The 25,078-nt window shown below is 55.8% G+C and overlaps 2 protein-coding genes across 2 annotated transcripts in view; both read left to right on the top strand.

Moving 5' to 3' along the window:
* The window catches only part of LOC115634959 (von Willebrand factor A domain-containing protein 5A-like), a 107,426-nt gene extending 91,188 nt beyond the window's left edge, over positions 1 to 16,238 (top strand). The window contains exon 14 of the transcript XR_003996482.1: positions 16,202 to 16,238. The gene's annotated coding sequence lies outside the window, so the exon portion shown is untranslated. The remainder of the gene's footprint in view (positions 1 to 16,201) is intronic.
* Positions 3,142 to 8,741, top strand: LOC115635220 (von Willebrand factor A domain-containing protein 5A-like). Its single transcript, XM_030533597.1, has 6 exons — positions 3,142 to 3,235; positions 4,457 to 4,629; positions 6,253 to 6,384; positions 8,058 to 8,139; positions 8,355 to 8,467; positions 8,667 to 8,741. Exons 1-6 carry the CDS (start codon positions 3,142 to 3,144, stop codon positions 8,739 to 8,741), a joined length of 669 nt encoding a protein of 222 aa, XP_030389457.1.
* Positions 16,239 to 25,078: the final 8,840 nt, after the last annotated feature.

The following is a 25,078-nucleotide window of genomic DNA, read 5'->3' as shown; positions in this document are numbered from 1 at the left end:
AACACAGAGAGAAATTAGCCTCTCTCTCCCCCTTCCCTCCTTTCTCCCCACCAATTCCCTGGTGAATCCAGACCCAGTCCCCTGGGGTCTCACCAGAATAAAAAAACAATCAGGTTCTTAAACAAGAAAAGCTTTTAATTAAAGAAAGAAAAACAGTAAAAATGATCTTTGTAAATTTAAGATGGAATATGTTACAGAGTCTTTCAGCTATAGACACTGGGAATACCCTCCCAGCCTAAGTATACGTAACTCTTCTGCCCCTCTGAGTTGGCAGCAACAGGGCCGGGTTCAGTATCCAGGGGTTCCGTTTCAATAACATCATGCATAACCGGCTCGAGCCCCCACCCAGTGACCTGGGACACTTACATACCACACCCCCCTGGCGCCTCTAGGAGGCAATACTTCCCCTCTCGCAAGCACGGAGTCTGAGTGTAGCAACATCTTTTTAATAAGGAAGGAATCAATGCGGCATCCCATTGGAGAAACACCACAAACAGGGTTATAACACAAATCATAAACAAAAACCCACTTCCAAGTACATTTGGCAATGTCCTTTTCCCCTTAGGGTCTTAAGTCCAATCACCCCAAAGTCCAACAACCCAAAAGTCTCTGGTCAATGCCACCCCAGAGTTCGAGAGTTTATCTGTAGAGGTCTCTCCCCCCAGCCTGGGTAGAAAGGGGCACCTTACCTGGTCCGGGGCCAACTGCCCTGCCTCTCCGTGGGTTCTGCTTCCGCCTTCTCCACGAACTGTTCCGCTTTACCAGCCGCTCCACTCTGCTCCTCCAGCCGTCCTCACAAACTGCTCCGCTCCACCAGCTGCTCTGCTCCATGAGCTGCTCCAGTTCTCCCTGCAAACTGCTCAGCTCCGCTCGCTCTGTGGGCCGCTCCACCCGTCCCACAGCTACTCCGCTCTGCCAGCCGCTCCGCTCCACCAGCTGTCCCGTGATCCGCTCCAGCCGTCCCCACAAACTGCTCCACTCCGCCAGCTGCTCTGTTCCGCAGTATAGCTTCAGGCTCCCCTACTAGTCAGCACAGTACTCAGTGCTCTCAGCTCAGTAATTTCAGGTCTTTAGTGATTTCAACTCTTAGTGATCTCAGCTCTTAGTAGGGGAGCCCCAGTGCTAGTGCACCATTAGCCCAAAGTGAGTTCAGCTCAGTAACCTGTATCTAGATTCTTGAGGGAATAAAAAAATCAACTCTGACATTCCACACTGGAGAGAGGAGGGGATGGAACTGGTGCTTCTGGCTCCACCAGACACACATACCTGTTCCCAGCCTCTCTCTCCATTCACTGGGTTTTGGAACCCCTGTCCCTTGTGTAGCAAGTACCACCCAACTGAGGTTGAGTCATTTCTGTCACAAAGCAGTCCCACAGCTCGGCAGCCTGGGATGGGGTAGGCATGCCTATGCAAATACACTCTCTGAAATTCTTTCCACCAGATGTCAGGGTAGAGCTCATCCTGACTCTGCTTACATATATAAGTACAAATTAAAATCCTTTCAGCAAAATACAAATTTGAACTCCTTCCAGCCAAATACACATTTGCAAATAAAGAAAACAAACATAAGCTTAGCTCGCCTTATCTATCTAGTACTTACTATTCTGATCTTATAAAAGCATGTATTGGAGAGATTGGAGAGAAACCTGGTTGCACGTCCGGTCCCGCTGAGAACCCAGAGAGAACTACAACCAAAAACTAACAGCATACACAAAAATTTCCCTCCCTCAAGATTTGAAAGTATCCTGTCCCCTGATTGGTCCTCTGGTCAGGTGACAGCCAGGCTCGCTGAACTTAACCCTTTACAGGCAAAAGAGACATGAAGTACTTCTGTTCTATTAACCCTTGACTATCTGTTTATAACACAGGTGCTCCTCTGTTTTTACAGGAGGTTTGGGATGGAGATGAGACAAATGGTTTCAGGGGAGGTGCGTGCCCAGCTTCCCAGTCACCCTCCTTTTTTCCAGAGATAGAACGGAATCCCTCCTTCGCCCCAGGTTTAAACCCCAGGTTCTATGACTTGTTAGACATCTGAACTTGCGCAAAGATGTCATCCAAAGTGGACAGTTCTGTCACAGACTCCTCCCACAGACACTGCTTCGCATCATTATCCCAGAGACTCCGGAAACATGCTTGGCCAATCAGATCTAGCAATTGTCCGAAATCTGCACCCCCTTCACTCATTTCCTTCTCAGGTCATTCACCCTGTAAACATACTCCCCATGACTCGCACCAGCATTCCTTTGACGACCTCTACATTTTGTCCTACACACCTCAGGAGTAAATTGAAACTCTTTCCAAACAGTGTCCATGAACAGAGACTATGCCAAAGCATCCAGAAATGGCATTGCATTGGGTACAGCCTGAGCTTTACCAGGCAGTTCTGCACTCAGTGTGAGGATTCACTTACCCGCTGGAATCCCATGGGCATTGCCCAGCTTTTCAGCAGTGGTGAAATATTCCCCCATACAATCAGTTTCAATATATACAGGTCCATAGCTGGTCGCCATCCAAAACATTTGGAGTTAAAGGGAGCTGCTGGTGACGCTGGGATTTCCTTCTGTTTGTCTAATGTTTCCAGCAGGTGTTTTCGCTCTTTCTCCTCGGCCTCTTTGCCTCTCAGCTCCAAAACTCGCCGATGTGCTGCTATTTCCGTGGCCACAGTTACTTCTTTCTCCTTCTACATGGGCTGGTGAGCCTCGACCTTCAGTTCCAAGGTTCGCTGGGATTCTTTCTCCTTTCCTGGCTACCTGCTGTTTGCACAGCACTAAACTTGCAACTGCATCAGGCTCACACGTTTTTCTACCTTTCTGTGTCTATTTCCCTTTCCCGAAATAAGCAAATCGAAAATAACAAAACTGGAACTTGGTTTTCACACTTGAACCCACTTAAAATCATCACACAGGTGCTCAAAGTGCAAACGTCACTCAGAGCAACAAGTTGTGCATATAACCCTGCTCTCACTGTGCCACTGTGACATCCTTGGCTTGCTGAATCGCTGTTCCCCTCCTTAATCCTCCAGCCCAGGGAGTCTTTTACATGGCTTTGCTGTGTGAATACCAGGCCCCTCCAGGCTCTGCTCACACACAGCCACACACAGCTGAGTTGCATGAAGCTCTCCCAGCCCCACCAGAACCACACATGGGGCAACATTTGCAAATTCTCCAGCCCCAGCGTCGCACCCCAGAAACTGTCCAGCTTGAGTTCATTGATGAGTTCGTCAGGCCATCCGAGGGTAACGATCCTGCACCAGCCCTGCTGGGCTCAGACACTTTCCCCAAACTCTCCAGTCCAACCCGCTGGTTTAGATCAAACACTAAAGCGAGTTTAGTAGCTAGAGAAGGAAGGGTTGTAAGTGATCCCAAGTTATGGGGCACGAAGGTCAGAACTGGTAACATCAGAAATAAAAGGTAAACGCGCACTCTGCATCCTGACCATTACCAGGCTAAGGAAGGTTTGAGGCAGGCAGCTTTTCTCGCCCTACAGCAGTGGTTCTCAAACGTTTGTACTGGTGACCCCTTTCACACAGCAAGTCTCTGGGTGCAACCCCCTGCATAAATTAAAAACACTTTTTTATATATTTAACACCATTATACATGCTGGAGGTAAAGTGGGGTTTGAGGTGGAGGCTGACAGCTCGCAACATCCTATGTAATAACCTCGTGACCCCCTGGGGGGTCCTGCCCCCCAGTTTGAGAACCGCTGCCCTACAGGATGCTGCAGGCAGTTTCCAGTTCTGAGTGCACAGGCTGGACGTCCTTCCCAGCCTGGGACCAAGCTCCCCAGTTCTAAGTCTGCTAAGTGTTCACGTTGCCTTCAGGAAGGGGGGGAGAGGTGCCTGGGGGCCAGTTTCCCCCCTTTTTATACCCTGACCCTCCTTACTGGAAAAGTCCTGGCTGGGTGGTGTGGCTGGGCAGCTCCAGGGCACACATGAGCTGCCAACTGTCCTTTGGGTGAATTGTAAATCTCTTCTTTCCAGCTCCCCAGCTGGCGAATGTAGCTTCCTGTATACCTAGCGCCCCATAACCCTGCTATGCAGCCCCCAGTGAAACGGAGAACCCTGCACAGCTCCTTGCCTCCCCTAGTCCCCCACACCCCCAGCTACATGCCCACGGTGAGCCCCATAGCCCCCCCCATCCTTGCTTTACCCTACATGGTGAGACCCATGATGCCCAGAACCCCCACTATGCACCCCATGGTGAGTGACCCCACAGCCTGTAACCCCATGAGATACCATAGCCCCTGCTACATACCCCCCAGGGAAAGACCCACATGGATCCTCATAGCCCCTTAACACCCCATAGGTCACTGCTATGTGCCCCACAGTTAATGCCCCCCAACCCTGCAATCCCTACCCCAGGGTGTATGACCCCCCGGGCCCTCCCCCAATATCCCATGTCCCTCCATGCTCAGCAATATCCCACTGTCCTGGCCCTCACCCCATGTCTCTCTGCAGGATGGGACAGGGAGGACATCACCCAGGGGGTCCCGCGAGTCTCCCAGGGGGAGCTGTCCTATACCCTGAACCTGAGCGCCACACTGCAGTCGCCTCACGGCATCAACCGCTTGCTCTCCAACTGCCCCCTCACTCCCCTGAGCTACACGGCTGGGAAACGGACCAGCGCCCAGGTAAGGGCTCACCCGGACGCCTGGGTCCTGGCCATCCCCACTGGGAGGGGCAGTGGGGGGGCAGCTATGAGTGAGGGAGTGATGGGGGTCTCTGGCCTGAGGGGTGGGGGACTGGGTTGTGGGGGATTTGGGGCAAGGCCCCGGGGGGGGCAAGTCCCAGGGTACCATCTGGGCATGCGTCCTGTGGGGGCCTACACAGGGGTGGGAGCTCTGGGGTGAGCCAGAGTGGGTCCCAGAAGTCCTGGAATGGGGGGAGGGACGAGTGACACAAACAGATCTGGGGAATCCCCGAGTTCTCTGGGGTAAATCTCGAGGGGCTGTGACCAGCCCATGGGGGTGAAATCCTGGGCATTCATGCGCCCTTGTTCCCTTCACTATCTGGGATTTTCCCTCTCCTTGATTTTCAGTGGAATAAAATGGGGAGGTGGGGAATTTCACCCTCAAACTGGAAAGATTTAGGGCCCTCCCCCAAATTTCAGAAATTTGCAATGTTTTCCCCAGGTGTTTTTCCCTCTCTCCCTCCCACCTAACGGGGGGTCCAGCCCCAGTTCCCAGGGGTGGTGCAGCCCACGTTCCTGGGTCGCCCCCTCCTCTCCGGCTCCATGGTGGGGCACTGAGCTGGGCACGAGAGCCAGTGGAATCCTGCCCCCAGGAGCTGAAGAGAGGGGACTGTGTGTCGCCCCCCAGGTGTCGCTGGCCCAGCCCCCCCGCCCCACTGTGGGACCGGGACGTGGAGCTGCTGGTGTATTACGCAGAGCCACACTAACCCAGCGCGGTGCTGGAGGCTGGGCTGCCCGGAGCAGAGCCAGGTGGGGGAGGGGTGTCCCACACCCTGCTTCCCTTGGGTGGGGAGGGCTGTGGGGTGGGGATTAGGGGTGGCCATTGAAGGAGCTGGGGATAGAGTGTGTGAAGGGGATTGGGGACAGGATCAGGGGGTGGGCTCTGTGGTGTGGGGAGCAAGGGCTGGGGTTGGAGGGTGGGGTGCCTGGGAGGAGCCAGGCAGTGGGGTGCCCTGCAGATCTGGGGGGCATGGGGAAGAACATGGGATGGAAGGGCAGGCACTGGAGGGCTGGAGATTGGGGAGGTGAGGGATCTAGGGGAAAGAGCTGTGGCAGAAATGTATTTTCTGCAAGAAAAAAATTCTGCGGGACACGAGTTCTATGCATGCGCAGTGGGGCACAATTCCATCAGGAGTAAGCCTGGCAGGAGGTTGTGCTAGATGGGCTGGTGGGGCAGATCCGGTGTAGGGGAGCAGCCCAGGCTGGCTGGGCCCATGGAGCAGAGCGGGGCTGGGGGAGGAAGGGGGCGTGACTCCATCCATCTCTGTCTGTTCCCAGGAGACCCTGGTCCTGCTGTTGAAGAGTTTGCCCCTGGTTGTTATTTCAACATCTACGGCTTTGGATCTCCTTCTACCTGTGAGTCAAAGGGGCAGGGCAGGGAGGGGGCTGGTTGGGTTAGGGGGCAGGATTGGTTGGGGTCAAGGTGTCTATGGGCTGGGGGCAGGGCTGGCTGGGATTGTGGTGTCCCTGGGTTGGGGGCAGGGCTAGCAGGCGGTGTGGGTAGCTGGGGTCAAGGTTTCCCTGGCTCCAGCTGTCCTGACCCCTCAGCGCCCCTCGCAGGCAGAGCGTAGGATACACCATGGCTGAGTCCCTGCAGTGCGTCCAGCAGCCCCAGGCCGACCTGGGGGGCACTGAGATCTTGGCGCTGCTACAAGCCATTTACCGCAGCCCCTGCCAGGACGGGCACCTGCGCCAGGTACCGGGAGCAGCATCAGGGCATCCCAGGGGCTCGGAGAAGGGCTGGGGGAACCAAGGGAGGTTGGGGGGGGGGGCTCTCAGAAGGAAATGGGGCCGGTGAGGATAAACTCAGAGACTTTCAGGCCAGAAAGAACCATCCTGATCATCTCATCTGGCCCCAGCCCCTTGCCCTCTCATGATAGCCCCTGCCCCCACCCCAGTCAACCCCAACCCCTCACCCCTCTGTGACAGCTCCAGCCCCTGGGGCTGAGTCACTGATGCCCCCAAATGCTGAGTTACAGACCTCAGGTCCCAGCGCCCCCCTAGTTACTCCAGTTCAAACCAGCAAGTGCCCCAGCTGCCGAGGGGGATGAACCCCCTGGGAAGGATTCTCTGCCCCTCGGCTCTCTGAAGGAGGCTGTTCCTGAACTTCCTAGGGGAGAGATCCTCAGAGAAGGGCAGGGGGCTTTGGGGGCAGTTGACAGGGGGCAATGAGGGGCACTGGGAGAGGAGCTGGGAGGCAGTTGATGGGGGCTTTTGGGGGGGCTCAGAGTAGGACTGGGGCCAACCAGGGGCTGGTGTCCCTGGGAGTGTGAGCAGGGCGTGGCAGGCAGAAGCTGGGAGGGTACCTCTGTGTAGAACAGGGGGGCAGCGCTGGGTGCTGTGCTCAGCTCTTGGGGGGCGTCCTGCAGCCGAAGGTCAGGGCAGGAATGTGGGGGCATCAGGAGGGTCCAAGAAAGGTGCCCACAGCTGTCAGGCAGGTTAGTGTCCCCAGGGGCTGGTGAAAAGGTGACACGTGAGGGTTGGGGATCACAGTTAGAGACAGGGAGAAGTTTGGGGTCCCTGTCTGTCAGCCCCCGCAGGAGAAATGTCTGGGAGGGGGCTGGGGGGGTTTATGGGGCTGGGGGTCTCTGAGAGTGGGGTGCCACAGAGTTCCCGGGCGATACTCTGGAACTGCTCCCCACAAAGCCAGTCAGGACTTTGGGGAGCCTCCTCTCCCTTGGAGCAGACTTGTTCAGGGCAAGAAGCTCACACGTCTTCACCTCCTGGGTCTCTCCTTGGAGCATTCAGCATCCTCTGCCCGTCCGTGCGCTTCCCACAGCGAGCCCACCCAGGCGGGGTCCTGGGGAAGCCACAGGGTTAAGCGCCCCCACTTTGCAGTCAGACGTGACTCTCAGCCAGCCAGTAACACAGAGGTTTATTCGATGACAGGAACAGGATCTAAAAGAGAGCTTGCAGATACAGCGAACCGGACCCCTCGGCCGGGTCCATTCTGGGGGCAGTGAGCCAGACCCCCACGTCTGCCCTCAGCCAACTCCAGACTAACCACCCCCTCCAGCCCCTCCTCTCTGCTCAGCCCCTTTCCCGGGCCAGGAGGTCACCTGATCTCTTTGTCTCCAACACCTTCAGCTGGCACCTTTGCAGAGGAGGGGCCCAGGCCATCAGTTGCTAGGAGACAGAATGCCAGGAATTTAGGTACACTGGCCCTTCGCTCTGCCAGATACTTAAGAACTGCCATGGGGACACTGAGGCACCAACACGGTATTCATAGAAAACATTAAGAACATTCCTAGTTCATCACATGGGGTCAGTGGGTCATGCTCTCTGGGGGCTGCCCCCATTCCCAGCAGGAGTGAGTTTCTCCAAGGAGATTTGGGGTCCCCAGCTCTGACAGCGTCTCTCCCCCACCAGCTCTTTGTGTTCACAGACGGGGAGGTGGGGAACACCCAGGACGTCATTGCCGAGGTGCCGCATCACCAGGGGGGCCACAGGTAATGGGGGCACCTGCCCCCCCCAGCTCTGCCCCCCAACCCTGATCTCCAGCCTCTCTGCAATGGGGACCCCTGCCCCATCATCTCCCCAGCTCTGCTTTCCTGCCCTGCCACCCCATTTCCCTCAGCTCTACTGGCCCCTCTCCAACTGCGCTGCTCCCACCCCAGCACTGGCTGAGCCCCTCAGCTCTGCCCTTCTCCCTCCTGTCTCTGCCCCCCTTCTTCTTCAGCATCGGGGAAGGGGCCTCCACGGCTCTGGTCAAAGGCATCGCCTGGGCAGCAGGGGGCAGCGCCGAGTTCATCACGGGCCAGGACCGCATGCAGCCCAAGGTGAGAACCCAGGAGTCCGGGCTCCCCTGGCTCTAACCCACCAGACCCCACTCCCCTTCCAGAGCTGGGAGAGAACCCAGGAGTCCTGCCTCCCAGCCCCTCTGCCCACTCTAACCCACGAGTCCCAACTGCCCTTCCAGACTGGGGATAGGACGCTGGTGTCCTGGCTCCACCCTGGGCGTGCTCGTCTCTCCCCCAGGCACTGCAGTCTCTGAAGCGGGTCCTGCAGCCGGCCGTGACCGGGATCTCGCTGTGCTGGGATCTGCTGTCATAAACAGATAGCTAAGGGTTAATGTCTCTTTCACCTGAAACACCTGACCAGAGAACCAATCAGGAAACCGGATTTTTTCAACTTTGGGTGGAGGGAATTGTGTGTCTGAGTCTTTTGTCTGCCTGCCTGCTGTCTCTGAGCTTTAGAGAAGTAGCTCTGTTTTCTAATCTTCTGTTTCTAAGTGTAAGGACAAAGAGATCAGATAGTAAGTTATATGGTTTCTTTTCTTTGGTATTTGCATGAATATAAGTGCTGGAGTGCTTTGATTTGTATTCTTTTTGAATAAGGCTGTTTATTCAATATTCTTTTAAGCAATTAGCCCTGTGTTGTATCATCTTATACAGAGAGAACATTTGTATGTATTTTTCTTTCTTTTTTATATAAAGCTTTCTTTTAAGACCTGTTGGAGTTTTCTTTACTTCAGGGAAATTAAGTCTGTACTCACCAGGGAATTGGTGGGAGGAAGAAATCAAGGGGAGATCTGTGTGTTGGATTGCTAGCCTGATTTTGCATTTCCTCTGGGTGAAGAGGAAAGTGCTTTTGTTCCAGGATTGGAAACGGAGAGGGCAAGTCCCTCTGTTTGGATTCACAGAGCTTGTGTCTGTGTATCTCTCCAGGAGCACCTGGAGGGGGGAAGGGAAAAAGGATTATTTCCCTTTGTTGTGAGACTCAAGGGATTTGGGTCTTGGGGTCCCCAGGGAAGGTTTTTCAGAGGGACCAGAGTGCCCCAAAACACTCTAATTTTTTGGGTGGTGGCAGCAAGTACCAGGTCCAAGCTGGCAACTAAGCTTGGAGGTTTTCATGCTAACCCCCATATTTTGGACGCTAAGGTCCAGATCTGGGACTAAGGTTATGACATGGTGTAGCAGCGGTGGGATCTAGACAGAATCCAGAAGCCAGTAGGAATATTATATTTTTCTTTTCTCTGCTAAGGGCTTTTTAGCAGAGAGAAACAGTTTGGTTTTAAAAGGGAACCAGAGAGAATTTTTTTTTCTGCTCTCTCTAGCAGTTTGTGGTTTGCATGTTAAGCGAGAAGCCATTAAGAGACTGTTGAGGGTCTTTTGTCATGCAATAGCCCTCCCATTAGGAGGCAAGTACCAGCACTTATATGCATGCAAATAAAGTGTTTTTTCAGGTTTACTTAACATTGAAGATTAGCTAAAGGCACTGTTGCTAGGCAGACTTCAGGAGGCAACAGAGCCTGCAGTTCAAAAGAGAAACACCGGAGGGCACCCCAACACAAGAAAACAGGAACCATGTCTACCAGGACAAAAATGGAGTCCGAAGACCAATTCAAAGAAGCTGAACACAGGCGACAGATGGAAAAACACCAACAGGAACTAGAAATAAAACAAAAAGAGATGGAGATAAAAGAAAAGGAAGAAAACATGAAACTGGCAGCCTTCCAAAGAGAACAGGCAGCCCAAGAGGCAGCACACAAAAGAAAACTAGAAGAAGAAGAGGTGGCCTACCGAAGGAAACAAGCAGAAGATGAGGCGGCCCACCGCCGAGACATGGAAAAACACCAAAAAGAAATGGAAAAACAACAAAAACAAATGGAAAAAGAAAATGAAGAGAAGGAAAAACAGAGAAAACATGAACTGGACTTGGCAAAAGCTGGGCTGCATGTGCCAGCCAACCCTAACAACCCGGCGCCAGTTATTGCTCCACAGCACAGGAAATTTCCCACCTACAAGGCAGGTGATGACACCGAGGCCTTCTTGGAAAATTTTGAAAGAGCCTGTCTTGGGTACAGCATCCCCGAAGACCAGTACATGGTAGAATTAAGGCCACACCTCAGTGGTCCTTTAGCAGAGGTGGCAGCTGAAATGCCTAAGCGGCAAATGAATGACTATAAACTTTTTCAAACCAAGGCCAGATACAGAATGGGGATAACCCCAGATCATGCCCGTCGGCGCTTCAGAACCCAAAAGTGGAAACCAGAGGTGTCATTTCCCAAACACGCCTACTACATTGCAAAAAACTATGAGGCCTGGCTAACAGGAAACAACATTCAAACCCTGGAAGAACTGAACCTCCTCATACAAATGGAGCAGTTCTTGGATGGTGTTCCTGAAGACATCACACGGTACATACAAGATAGAAATCCCAAAGATATCGCTGAGGCGGGGGAGATTGGAGCCAAATGGATGGAACTGGCAGAAAGCAAGAAAGCTACTGTCAAGGGGAACGATTACCACAGGGGGCACACAGACCATAAACCCTACAACCGAGGACAGCCAAAGACCCCACATACCACCCAAGTAAAGCCACAGATACCCTACCCTTCAACCTCACTAGTCTCCAGTAACTCACCTCGGCCCACTGACCCATCAGATGGAAGATGCTTTAAGTGTAATGAACCGGGACATATCAAGGCCAACTGTCCCAAGAACACCATGCGAGTGCAATTCATTACACCACCATCACACCAAAGATCCCCAGGCCCGGATGCCTCTCAAATACCCTTGGAGCGAAGGGAAAATTTGAGAGTGGGCGGAAAGAAGGTTACTGCGTGGAGAGACACGGGGGCACAAGTGTCAGCTATCCACCAATCCTTCGTTGACCCCAAATTCATCAACCCAAAGGCCAAAGTTACCATTTACCCCTTCATGTCACAAGCTGTAGACTTGCCTACAGCTCAACTGCCTGTCCAGTACAAAGGCTGGTCAGGAATGTGGACTTTTGCAGTCTATGACAATTATCCTATCCCCATGCTACTGGGGGAAGACTTGGCCAACCAGGTGAGGCGGGCCAAGAGAGTGGGAATGGTTACACGTAGCCAAACCAGGCAAGCTTCCAGACCCATTCCTGTTCCTGAGCCGTCCACAGAGGCCCCGTCTGTGTTACTAGAGACCCAGACAGAGGTAGTGGACCCGGATTCCATGCCTACCACTGAAACAGCCACAGCATCTCCAGTCCCAGGCCCGGAACTGGAACAGCAACCAGCAAGTGCAACCACATCTTCAACCTCAACGCCAGAGGGCGCCAGCGAGCCAGAACTGGCAGAAGCACACGACAGCCATACCCAAAAGGCTCAGCCAGAGCCTGAAATACCCTCAGGTGCACCAGCGGAGAGCGGTTCACCAGCAACGGAAACAACCCCATCACCTACATCGCTTCCAGAGGGACCAAGCCCAAATCCACAGTCTGAGGAAGAACTGGTGACCCCAGCCTCAAGGGAACAGTTCCAGGCTGAGCAGGAAGCAGATGACAGCCTTCAGAAAGCGTGGGTGGCGGCACGGAGCACCCCACCGCCTCTCAGCTCTTCTAATCGATCCCGGTCTGTTATAGACCAAGGACTTTTATACAAGGAAATTCTTTCTGGTGGACACCGGGAAGAATGGCAGCCACAAAAACAGTTGGTGGTTCCAACTAAGTACCGGGGGAAGCTCTTAAGCTTAGCCCATGATCATCCCAGTGGCCATGCTGGGGTGAACAGAACCAAGGACCGGTTGGGGAAGTCCTTCCACTGGGAGGGGATGGGCAAGGATGTTGCCAAGTATGTCCGGTCTTGTGAGGTATGCCAAAGAGTGGGTAAGCCTCAAGACCAGGTCAAGGCCCCTCTCCAGCCACTCCCCATAATTGAGGTCCCATTTCAGCGAGTAGCTGTGGATATTCTGGGCCCTTTCCCAAAAAAGACGCCCAGAGGAAAGCAGTACGTACTAACTTTAGTGGACTTTGCTACCCGATGGCCAGAAGCAGTAGCTCTAGGCAACACCAGGGCTAACACTGTGTGCCTGGCCCTAACCGACATCTTTGCCAGGGTAGGTTGGCCCTCCGACATCCTTACAGATTCAGGGTCTAATTTCCTGGCAGGGACCATGGAAAAACTGTGGGAAACTCATGGGGTGAATCACTTGGTTGCCACCCCGTACCACCATCAAACCAATGGCCTGGTGGAAAGGTTCAATGGAACTTTGGGGGCCATGATACGAAAATTCATCAACGAATTCTCCAATAATTGGGATCTAGTGTTGCAGCAGTTGCTGTTTGCCTACAGGGCTGTACCACATCCCAGTTTGGGGTTTTCACCATTTGAACTTGTGTATGGTCACGAGGTTAAGGGGCCATTACAGTTGGTGAAGCAGCAATGGGAGGGGTTTACGCCTTCTCCAGGAACTAACATTCTGGACTTTGTAAGCAACCTACAAAACACCCTCCAACACTCTTTAGCCCTTGCTAGAGAGAACCTAAAGGATGCTCAAGAAGAGCAAAAGGCCTGGTATGACAGACATGCCAGGGAACGTTCCTTCAAGGTAGGAGACCAGGTTATGGTCTTGAAGGCGCAACAGGCCCATAAGATGGAAGCATCATGGGAAGGGCCATTCACGGTCCAAGAGCGCCTGGGAAATGTAAATTACCTCATAGCATTTCCCAATTTCTCACTAAAGCCTAAAGTGTACCATGTTAATTCTCTCAAGCCTTTCTATTCCAGAGATTTACAGGTTTGTCAGTTTACAGTCCAGGGAGATGATGCTGAGTGGCCTGACGGTGTCTACTACGACGGGAAAAAAGACGGTGGCGTGGAAGAGGTGAACCTCTCAACCACCCTGGAACGTCTGCAGCGGCAACAAATCAAGGAGCTGTGCACTAGCTTCGCCCCGTTGTTCTCAGCCACCCCAGGACGGACTGAACGGGCATACCACTCCATTGATACAGGTAATGCTCACCCAATCAGAACCCCACCCTACCGAGTGTCTCCTCATGCCCAAGCTGCTATAGAACGGGAGATCCAGAACATGCTACAGATGGGTATAATCCGCTTATCTACCAGTGCATGGGCATCTCCAGTGGTTCTGGTACCCAAACCAGATGGGGAAATACGCTTTTGCGTGGACTACCGTAAACTAAATGCTGTAACTCGTCCGGACAACTATCCAATGCCACGTACCGATGAGCTATTGGAGTAGTTGGGACGTGCCCAGTTCATCTCTACAATAGACTTAACCAAGGGGTACTGGCAAGTACCGCTAGATGAACCTGCCAAGGAGAGGTCAGCATTCGTCACCCATGCGGGGGTGTATGAATTCAAAGTCCTTCCTTTCGGCCTTCAAAATGCACCCGCCACCTTCCAGAGGCTGGTAGATGGTCTACTAGCTGGACTGGGAGAATTTGCAGTTGCCTACCTCGATGATGTGGCCATTTTTTCAGACTCCTGGCCCGAACACCTACTACACCTGGAAAAGGTCTTTGAGCGCATCAGGCAGGCAGGACTAACTGTTAAGGCCAAAAAGTGTCAAATAGGCCAAAACAGAGTGACTTACCTGGGGCACCAGGTGGGTCGAGGAACCATAAACCCCCTACAGGCCAAGGTGGATGCTATCCAAAAGTGGCCTGTCCCAAGGTCAAAGAAACAGGTCCAATCCTTCTTAGGCTTGGCCGGATACTACAGGCGATTTGTACCACACTACAGCCAAATCGCTGCCCCATTGACCGACCTGACCAAAAAGACCCAGCCAAATGCAGTTAAGTGGACTGATGAGTGTCAAAAGGCCTTTACCCAACTTAAGGCAACACTCATGTCTGACCCTGTACTCAGGGCCCCTGATTTTGACAAGCCATTCCTAGTAACCACAGATGCATCTGAGCGTGGTATAGGAGCAGTGCTCATGCAGGAAGCAACAGATCACAACTTCCATCCTGTCGTGTTCCTCAGCAAGAAACTGTCTGAGAGGGAAAGTCACTGGTCAGTCAGTGAAAAGGAATGCTATGCCATTGTGTACGCCCTGGAAAAGCTACGCCCATATGTTTGGGGACGGCGGTTCCAACTACAAACTGACCATGCTGCACTAAAGTGGCTTCATACTGCCAAGGGGAACAACAAAAAACTTCTTCGTTGGAGTTTAGCTCTCCAAGATTTTTATTTTGAAATTCAACACATCACAGGAGCTTCTAACAAAGTTGCTGATGCACTCTCCCGTGAGAGTTTCCCAGAATCCAGTAGTTAAAAAGTGTTCTTAAAATGTAAAAGTCTGTTAGTTATATACTTAGTGGTATATGTAAAGGTGCATGTGTTGTATTACCCTGGTTATTTTCAAGTTCTAGAAGGAAATTGCCGCCAGTGAGCTTCCCCACTGTCTGCAATTTGGGGGGCATGTCATAAACAGATAGCTAAGGGTTAATGTCTCTTTCACCTGAAACACCTGACCAGAGAACCAATCAGGAAACCGGATTTTTTCAACTTTGGGTGGAGGGAAGTGTGTGTCTGAGTCTTTTGTCTGCCTGCCTGCTGTCTCTGAGCTTTGGAGAAGTAGCTCTGTTTTCTAATCTTCTGTTTCTAAGTGTAAGGACAAAGAGATCAGATAGTAAGTTATATGGTTTCTTTTCTTTGGTATTTGCATGAATATAAGTGCTGGAGTGCTTTGATTTGTATTCTTTTTGAATAAGGCTGTTTATTCAATATTCTTTTAAGCAATTAGCCCTGTGTTGTATCATCTTATACAGAGAGAACATTTGTATGTATTTTTCTTTCTTTTTTATATAAAGCTTTCTTTTAAGACCTGTTGGAGTTTTCTTTACTTCAGGGAAATTAAGTCTGTACTCACCAGGGAATTGGTGGGAGGAAGAAATCAAGGGGAGATCTGTGTGTTGGATTGCTAGCCTGATTTTGCATTTCCTCTGGGTGAAGAGGAAAGTGCTTTTGTTCCAGGATTGGAAACGGAGAGGGCAAGTCCCTCTGTTTGGATTCACAGAGCTTGTGTCTGTGTATCTCTCCAGGAGCACCTGGAGGGGGGAAGGGAAAAAGGATTATTTCCCTTTGTTGTGAGACTCTAAGGGATTTGGGTCTTGGGGTCCCCAGGGAAGGTTTTTCAGAGGGACCAGAGTGCCCCAAAACACTCTAATTTTTTGGGTGGTGGCAGCAAGTACCAGGTCCAAGCTGGCAACTAAGCTTGGAGGTTTTCATGCTAACCCCCATATTTTGGACGCTAAGGTCCAGATCTGGGACTAAGGTTATGACATCTGCCCCTCGGGATGGAGGTGGCACTGCTGGGCCAGGGCCCTGAGGTGATCTTCCCTGGGCAGCGGTGCCTCATCTACGCCCAGCTCCGTGGGCAGCCCCAGGTGAGAGAGTAACCTCCTCCCCACACACACGGTACGCCCCCAGGGCTTGGGATCAGTGACTGAGCCAGGAACCCCCCACCCCCTCCTGGACGATAACTCTAACCCTAACAATGGCCATTGAGCTGGGGACTCTGTGCTACCCAGCCCCATTGATCTAATGGGGATCATTAACTCTGACCCCTAACAAGGGCTATTGGGCTGGAGTTCTCTGTGCTACCCAATCCCATTGATCTCACATGGGGGTGTTAACTCTTGCCCCAATGATGGTCATTCAGCTGACTAGGAAGCCCAACAACTGGTGCTAATCAGGCATATTTACCCCCTTCATTCTGTAACCTAATCCCTGGGCATTTTCTCCCCCCTCGCACTGCTCTTCTGACCCCCTTTCTGTGCTGCAGCCCCCAGACACTGCCATGGGGGGCGTCACCCTGCAGTACCGCATCCAGGACCAGACCTACAAGGAGATGCTACAGTTCCCCCTGCAACCACAGGATGGAGACAGGTGACAGCAACGCTCCCCTGGCTCCCCAGGCAGCTGGCTCCTGCCCCCTCACACACACAATTCCCACCCCCAAGAGGACAGAGATAGGAGAGGACCTGCCACAGGCCACAGAGGCAAGTGGGAGTCCTGGCTCCCAATCCCCTTGCTGTGACCACTAGACCCCACTCCCCTCCTATAGCCAGAGATAGAACCCAGGAGCCCTGGCTCCCAACCCCCCCACCACACACTATCCCACTAGCCCTGCTCCCCACTGTGCAGCTGGAACCCAGGCGTCCGGGGCTCACCCATGACTCTCTGTCCCCTGTGCAGGCTGTCCATTCACCAGCTGGCAACTAAGACTCAGGAGGGTGGCACCAGGGAGGACAGGGAATTCTAGCACAGGGGGATCCCAGTGTGAGAGGAGGGCCTAGAATTGGGGCAGGGGGGAATCTTGGTTATGGGCTAATGTCCCTTTGCCCCTCTACCTGCCCCAGCTCCCATGGGGTTGTGCTGCCCCCCCCACCCAGTCCTGCCCTCATCCTTGGGGTGCGGCACCCATCCCTGCATCCCCTGGGGCTGGAGGGAGGGTCCTGGCTGGGGGGAAGCTGTGAGGGAGGGGCTGGATCTGGGGAGTCACAGCCTAGGTGGGGGAGAGATTGGAGCTGGGGGGATCCTGGCTCAGAGGGAGCTGAGAGGAGGATGGGGCTGGGTGCGGGGAGGTGGTCCAAGCTGGAGGGCAGGGAAGAGGGGCCCCACTGGTGCGTTGGTTCTGGGTGCTGGGAGGAGGGGTTCTTCCCTCCCTTAGCTTGCCTCTGTCTGTCTCTGTGTCTGTCTGTCCGTCCGTCTGCCCCCCAGGCTTCAAGGCTGCAGCTAGCATGCAGCATGTGCAGTGTCTCTCCCTGGCGTCACGTGGATCCCACCAGGCCATGGCCAGATGCACTCCCTGTGCATTCAGCTGCCCAATGCAAGTGCCCCCCCTCGCGGCCAGGAACCACACCAAGGACCGCCTTGCGATGAAGCTGTTCCAGGTGGAACATATGGGACTTGCCCCCATGAGCGCCCCCCCAAGTGCTCCCCAAGCCCAGAACCATCCAGCTCCCCCGCCCACCCAGAGCTGAGCCAAGGGAGCCCACAGTGAAAGGGCAACCGCAGAGAGTCCTGGGAACACGCATCATCAGATGCCGCAGCCCGCCAGGTGAGGGGGGCAGGGGCTGGGAGTCAGGGAGCCAGGTGGGGGCCAAACGCCAGGATGACGCTTCCTCAGGTCCGAGACAGACGTGCCCTGACGGTCCCGGAGCTGGGCAAGTGTTTAACAGCCACATCCCAACTGAAGGAACTTCCTGGGCAAAACACCGGTGTGACACTGGGGGAGGGGGAATCCGCAGCTGGGATTTTTAAGTGTCGAGATGCAAATGATCTTGCAACACAATGAAAAAAAAAAACAAGGAAACTCCCAGACAATAAACTCTATGAAGCTGGAATCTGGGGTGTGAGTTTGTATCTATGAGCTAAAGTTTGTGGTGGGCAGACTGGGTGGATGGGAGGGAAATCAACCTGGACAGGTTCTGTACCCATAACCCTGTGCAAGAGCCATCTCCCTAGAGCGGGCACCAGAAGAGTCTCCCCTGCTGAGGCTGGTGTCTCTGCAGAATGCTGACGGCTCGTGGGACCTGGACCCCCGGCTGGCTGCCACGCTGGGGTTGAGACTGACACCAGGGGGAGGATACCCAGTCTGAGTGCAGGAGGCAGAGGAGAGGGGAGAGATGGAGGACAGGTGCCATGAGCTGGGCCTGTTCTCTGCTCCCAGATGAGACTGTGCGTGACCCAGGCGGAGGGGGCGGGTCTGAGGGCGACTGGCTCAAATGACCCCTGAATCTGGAGCCCAGTGGGGAAGACAGGCCCACAGCGGGGAGCTAGGCACCCCTTGCAGGGAATCGGAGCATTGGATTAAGGGGGCCCAGGGCTGGGGGGGCAGACATTGGGGGCCCAGGCTGGGCCCCCCCTGAGGCTGTCTCCATACCCCTGGGCATGGCACTGGGCATCTGGGTAGGGGGTCCATGGTGCTAGGGCAGGGGGGCTGGTAACCCTCTGATTCTGGGGAGGGGGTGGGAGCACTGGATTGGGGGGAACCCAGGGTAAGGGCATGGGGGCAGTGCTGGGGGAGCAGGGGAATCCCCTGGGCAGGGGATGGAGGGAACATGGGAGGGCAGGAGAGTCCCCAGGGCAGGAGGATGAGGGTAGCACTGGTGGGGACAGGGATCCCCAGGCCAGGTGCTGTCTCAGGCTGCCTCTCCTCCTGTCCCCCCATCCCGCCTCACAGGACTTGCCCCCCAGCATCTGGCCACGGTGCTGGCCGTGGTCTGGCTGCACAGCCAGGCCACGGGGCAGCGCAACGAGTGGGAGTTCCTGGAAGTCAAGGCTGTGGGCTGGGTGTGGGGCCGAGCAGGGGCAGCAGGGTCCAGGGCAGGGCCCAGGGTCTCGACTGGAGAGACCCTGCCTCATGGGAACCCCACAGCCCAGCCCCCCCGAGACCCCTTGCCCCACAGCCCAGCCCTCCCCCAAGACCCCTTGCCCCAAGGGCTAACAGCCCCAACCCTGCCTCACAAGGCCCCCATCCCTGAGAGCCCTGCCTCCCAGGTTCTACAGCCCAGCCCCAGCCTGGCCTCCCAGTCCCATGACAGTCTCCCAGCTCCCTGCTCGCTGTCCCAATCTCAGCTCCCTCCCAGGGCCCCCATTCTGTGAGCTCTCTGCCCTTTGCCCCAACCCTCCCTGTTCCCCAGGCTGGTGTCTCCCCCCTGACCCCCCTCTTGTTTCAGGCCTCGGCTGAGTGAGTGCCTGGAAGCTGCCAGTGCCCTGCTGGGCTTCAACATTGGCCCTGCCGTCTTCGAGCTCTGAGCTCCCCCTGCCCCGGGATCCCTGTACCCAACCCCCAAGCTACCCTGGGCCTCTGACCTGGAGCTTGGAGGCCAGCAGGGGGCACTGGGGGCAGCCCCACCTAGCCGGTCTCCTCCTAGCCTGGAGCTAACACCCAGCTGAGATCCCACCGCTGACTCCAATTCGGATGCATCTGCTTCCTGCTAACTGAACAGGACTAAGCTCCACCCCACACTGGCTGTAGACTTTATTTCTATTTAGCAGAGAGTTAGTGATGTTATCTTACCCACGGTGGGTTCGCCTCTGGTGGCCACAGTTTGAAGCTCAACAGAGGGAAAGACCCCTCCGCTACTTGGTTCAGACTTAGAGCCTCTACGTACCTCGCAGTCACTTTTTCACAGCATGACCCATCAGCACGTCTTTCTCATGATCTTCTGCCATAGAGTTGCTCTTTGGTCACTTACTTATGTCAAGCATCTCTTATGCCTAGGGCGTCTTATGGCTAAGCTGGCATCTCACAGCTGTTGTGATAAATAAAGGGGGGAGGGGTAGCTCCCTTTGATGGACACCCAGCCAGCCAGTTAGCTGGAAAATCCCTCTTACTTGTTTTACTGTAAAAGGTTAAAAAGTCTCCCAGGTAAAGAAAAAAAAATGGGCACTTGACCAAAAGAGCCAATGGGAAGGTAGAACTTCCTAAAATTGGGAAAGAAACTTTCCCTTTGTCTGTTGTTCTCCCTGGACTGGAGGGTCAGAGCAGCCATACGCTACGCAGCTAAACCAGGTATGATTATAAATCATCAGATCATGCCTAGAGCTACTGATCTCAACTCCAAATGTGTAGATAGATCAGAATGCTCAGCTAGACGCGATCAGGTTATTTCTTATTGACTCTGTGCAGGGGCAGCTCCAGGCTCCAGCACATCAAGCGCGTGCTTGGGGCGGCAAGCCGCGAGGGGCACTCTGCCGGCACTGCGGGGGCGGCAGGCAGGGTGCCTTCGGCGGCTTGCCTGCGGGAGGTCCGCTGGTCCCGCGGCTTCGGTGGACCTCTCACAGGCATAGCTGGGGGAGGTCCGCCGAAGCCACGGGACCAGCGGACCTCCCGCAGGCAAGCCGCCGAACGCAGCCTGCCTGCCATGCTTGGGGCGGTGAAATGCCTAGAGCCACCTCTGCCTCTGTGCGAACCTCGCGTGCTTTTGTTTTGCTTGTAACCTTTAAGCTGAACCCCCAAGAAAGAGATTTTGGGTGCATGATTTTTGGAATTGCTCTTTTAAAATCTAGCAAAAGCCTAAGTCCCAGATGTATTTTCTTTCTTTTTGTTTTTAATAAAATTTACCTTTTTTAAGAACAGGACTTGGATTTTTTGTATCCTAAGAGGTTTGTTTGATTAGCTGGTAGCCACAGCTAATTTCCTTTGTTTCCTTCTCAGCTCTTCCCCAGAGTGTGGGGGTGTGTGTGAAAGGGCTTAAGGGTACCCCCCCAGAGAGGAATTTCCAAGTGCTCCTTCCTGGACTCAAAGGGTTGTGGGTTTTTTTTGTTTTTGTGGGTTTTTTTGCACTTGCATGGTGGCAGCATCTACCAAGCCAAGGTCAGAGAGAAGCTGTAACCTTGGGAGTTTAATACCAGCCTGGAGTGGCCAGGATTAATTTTTAGAATCTTTTCAGGCCCCACCTTCTGCACCCGGAGTGCCAGAGTGGGGAATCAGCCTTGACAGCTGTGAACACCGTGTTTCAGCCCTGCTTTACTTAGATACCTACTGTCCACGTATCCCAGTCGCTCCCCAGCCTCTCCAGCCGTACAGCCTATCTCTGATAATGATCCATAACGGAGCCTCTGAGTTAATCATAACATCACCCGGCACAGCACTGACCCCACAGCTCCGTATCCCCCAGGCCGCTCCCAGCCGCCACCACCTCTCTGCACTGGGGGGGCATCCTCGGGAGCAACACCACCACCGTTTGTTTTTTCCAAATGACCAAGGGGTCCCTATATGGCCCCACTGAGGCAGCCACGTCTCAGTGCCATGCGAAGGGTCCCTGTACAACCAGACCCACCCCAAGGCAGCTGCATCTCAGAGCTGGGCAAGAGGTTCCTATATAACTAGCCCTCACGCCCCACTCCCGAGGTGGCCTCATCTCAGCACTGGGTGAGGGGTCCCTGTATAACCTGCAACCTCCCTCTTCCCCCCCCAGGCAGCTGCATCTCCGCACCTGGCCTCAATGATCCTGCCATGGGTTTCAGTTTTCTGATGCTAAATGGGAAGGAATTTCTCTGCCAGCCTCTGGCCACCAGCTGGCCCCATTGAATCAATTTTCAGGTCAGTTCTGTGCCAGAACTAGGCTCTGATCCAGCCCCAGGGCAGGGCCTGGCAGGCTGGGGGGAGGATGTGGCTCAGGGTCTGTCCCCTCTAGGGGGTGCCAGCTCCCATCCAGCCCTAGGGTGGGGCCCAGCTCTCTCAGGGGTATTCAGGTCCCCTCCACCAGCCTTGCTTGGCCTTACCCCTCCCCAAGAGGTGAATCTAGCCACTGTGCCCCCCCGAGTGCCGGGGGGGTGCTGGAGCAGGGAGGGGCCCATGGGGCAGAGGGTCCTGCCCCTCCCCCCCCCACATTGGCAGCCCAGGCACGCAGTGAGCCACATAAAGGAGCATTGATGCCCCCCCACCTTGGCACCGCCAGCCCCATTCACATTGTTCCCGTCCCTCGAGCAGCCCCGTGCAGAGAGAGAGACACCGCCGGGGGCTGTGGGCCAAGGGCTGGACCTCTGCATCCCCCAGGTGGGGCGACAAAGCTCACCCACCCAGCAGGGTGTCAGACGCGCCCAGATGGCCCTGAGCTTTCCCGCTAGTGCCCCTCAGTCCCAACCCACAGCCCCCTGCTAGCCCAGCCCTGGGCTTCCCCCTCCCCCGAGCTCCGCCAGTGCCCCTCATTCCCGACCCACAGCCCCCTGCTAGCCCAGCCCTGGGCTTTCCTCTCCCCGCTGAGCTCCGCCAGTGCCCCTCACTCCCAACCCACAGCCCCCTGCTAGCCCAGCCCTGGGCTTTCCTCTCCCCGCTGAGCTCTGCCAGTGCCTCTCACTCCCAACCCACAGCCCCCTGCTAGCCCAGCCCCTCTCCTCCGCCCCACTCCCGACCCGCAGCCCCCTGCTAGCCCAGCCCTGGGCTTGCCCCTCCACCCCCCGCCCCGAGCTCCGCCAGTGCTCCTCACTCCCGACCCGCAGCCTCTGCTAGCCTGGCCCTGGCCTCCCCGTGACCCACACATTCACTTTTCCTGCATGGGAATATTTCATTTCCCCAGCAAGGGTCAGTGTTCATTCCAGCCCCACACCACAGTCCCGCCCACTCCCGCTAGGGGCGCTGTTCTACTGGCCGTGCAACAGCAGCCGGCTCATAATTCATTTAATTAAATAGAATAAATCAGCAGCAAAGCAGCCTCAAGTGTTGACTTGAGACCCAGGCTGTTCAGGGAGGGGCCGAGACAGCGAACTGCTGATAGAACCCAGGCGTCCTGGCTCCCAGTCCCTGCCCCACACTAACCCATTACAGCTCACTGCCCTCCCAGGGCTGGGCAATGAACCCAGGAGTCCTGGCTCCTGCCCCTGTCCCACAATAACCCATTACAGCTCACTGCCCTCCCAGGGCTGGCAGTGAACCCAGGAGTCCTGGCTCCTGCCCGTGCCCCCACACTGACCCACCGGACTCCACTGCCCTCCCAGGGTGGGGCAGAGAACCCAGGAGTCCTGGCTCCTGGTCCCTCTGTTCTAACCACTGGACTCCACTCCTTTGGGGGGGCAGCTAGGACACAGGAGGGGAAGGGAGTTCTGGACCCCAAAGGGTTAATTGTGCCCCCTTGCCCCACCCCCAGGGGGGTCCCCCCCTGCTCCGGCCCCTTTAAATCGCTGTGGCCTGGCTCACGTGCTCAGCCAAGTGCCCTATTTTTAGAGCCGGTTCTTGTCTTCAATCCCACCCCCCTCGGCTTGTTTTGCAGCTTCCGCTGCCAACTCCTCGGATCCCTGGCCAAGGAATCCAGGCGCCTCCTGCCTCCTCCCTGCCGCCCCACGCACAGGGCTCCACTGGTGGCCCTCACTCCCGGCCCCCAGCCCTCCCACGCCGGTGCCCCTCATCCTGCTAGCCCAGCCCTGGGCTTCCACGACCAGTTCTGCGGGTGGCCCTCGCTCCCGACTCGTTGTAGGTCCTACTCCAAGTGTGGCTGCAGCGTCTCTCTCCACAGGGCAAGGGGTTAATAATCCAGGTGCCCCACCCAGGCTGAGCTGCGATTCGGGATGGGGGGGGTAGGGGGCCTGGTGTTTTTAAAGTGGCTCCGGGCCCATGACTCTGTGTTCACAAAGGGAACACGATGTTCAGGCCGAGAGTCTGGGGCGGGGGAAGGGAGCACAGAGGCCTGGAGCTAAGCGGAAGGGGGGAGGGGAAGGGAGAGGAGGGGGTTGAGGGTGTCAGAGGGAGGTGGGGGGGCGGGCGCTGATGGGCTGGGTCAGAAAGAGGCTCTCAGCGCTGGGATGGGGGGGGTGACACTTTTCTCTCCTGGGGGGGCAGCTGCCCCGTCCCTCCCCACTGTCCCCACATTGGCCTCTGGTCTTGCCCCCCAGGCACTTGGGGGGCTAGGATGTGACCAGGGCTGGACCCCCCCAGTTCAATCTCCCGCAGTGCAGTTTCCCTTCTCACCCCCCAACAACCCCCACTGCACTCCCCCTTCCCACACACACCCTGGGACCCCTGCAGCTGTTTCTGTATGGAAGGTTCAATTCAGCCAGGAAACGCCCCCCCCCGCCCCACAACGAACCTGGAGGTGGCCGGGGACTCGCCCTCAGCAATGCAGGGCCCAGGACCCTGAGCCATGTAGGCAGGGCCACCCAGAGGATTCAGGGGGCCTGGGGCAAAGTGGGTGAGCTGTGGCATTTATACTCACCCAGCAGCGGTCCGGGTCTTCAGCGGCATTTTGGCAGTGGGGGGCCCTTCAGTCGCTCCATGTCTTTGGTTGCTCCATGTCTTGGCTCCTGCAGGGCCTGGGACCTGGGGCAAATTGCCCCACTTGCCCCCCCTCCGGGCGACCCTGCATGCAGGCTGATGGGGGGGAAGGTTCCAGTAGCCGGTTGGGGTGAAAGATCGAACAATTCCCCTCGCTAGCTTTGGGTGCCCCAAGGGGTTCTCAGATACTGGGTCAAACTGGGCTGGCCAGAGCCGAGCAGCCAAACAGCTCGGGGCCTCCTTCGCTCCAGCAAAGAGACGGGCCCATCTGTCGGGGGGAGGCCCAGCCTTCCCAGGAGGGTTGGCCTCTGGAGGCCCCAGACAGGGCCGCCCAGAGGGGGGAGCAAGAGGGGCAATTTGCCCCAGGCCCCAGGCTCCGCAGGGGCCCCCACAAGAGTTTTTCGGGGCCCCTGGAGCGGGGTCCTTCACTCGCTCGGGGGGCCCAGAAAACTCTTGCGGGGCCAGGCCCCGGAGCTTCTTCCGCTCCCGGTCTTTGCCAGCGGGGGGATCCTTCCGCTCCGGGGTGGAAGGACCCCCCGCCATTGCATTACTGCCGAAGTGGGACCTGCCGCCGAAGTGCAACCCGGTCTTCGACGGTAATTCGGCAGCAGGGGGCCCTTCCATTCAGGGACCCGCCGCTGAAGTGTCCCGAAGACCCGCGGTGGGGGCTCCCCGCCACCGAATTACCGCCAAAGAGCGGGCTGCACTTCGGCGGCGGGTCCTGCTTCGGCGGTAATTCGCCGGCGGGGGGCCCCCGCCGCAGGTCTTCGGGGCACTTCAGCGGCGGGTCCCAGAACGGAAGGGCCCCTCGCAACCGAACAGGGCCTGCTCTAGACATTTCGCCGCAGGGGGGGCCCCTGCCACTTGCCGGTCCCACGGCTCCGGTAGACCTCCTGCAGGCATGGCTGCGGAGGGTCCGCTGGTCCCGTGGCTCCAGTGGAC

Source organism: Gopherus evgoodei, chromosome 14, assembly GCF_007399415.2.
Source record: "Gopherus evgoodei ecotype Sinaloan lineage chromosome 14, rGopEvg1_v1.p, whole genome shotgun sequence".
Lineage (NCBI taxonomy): Eukaryota > Metazoa > Chordata > Testudines > Testudinidae > Gopherus > Gopherus evgoodei.
Note: the sequence above shows the minus strand (reverse complement) of the source record. Positions and strands in the feature narration are given on the sequence as shown.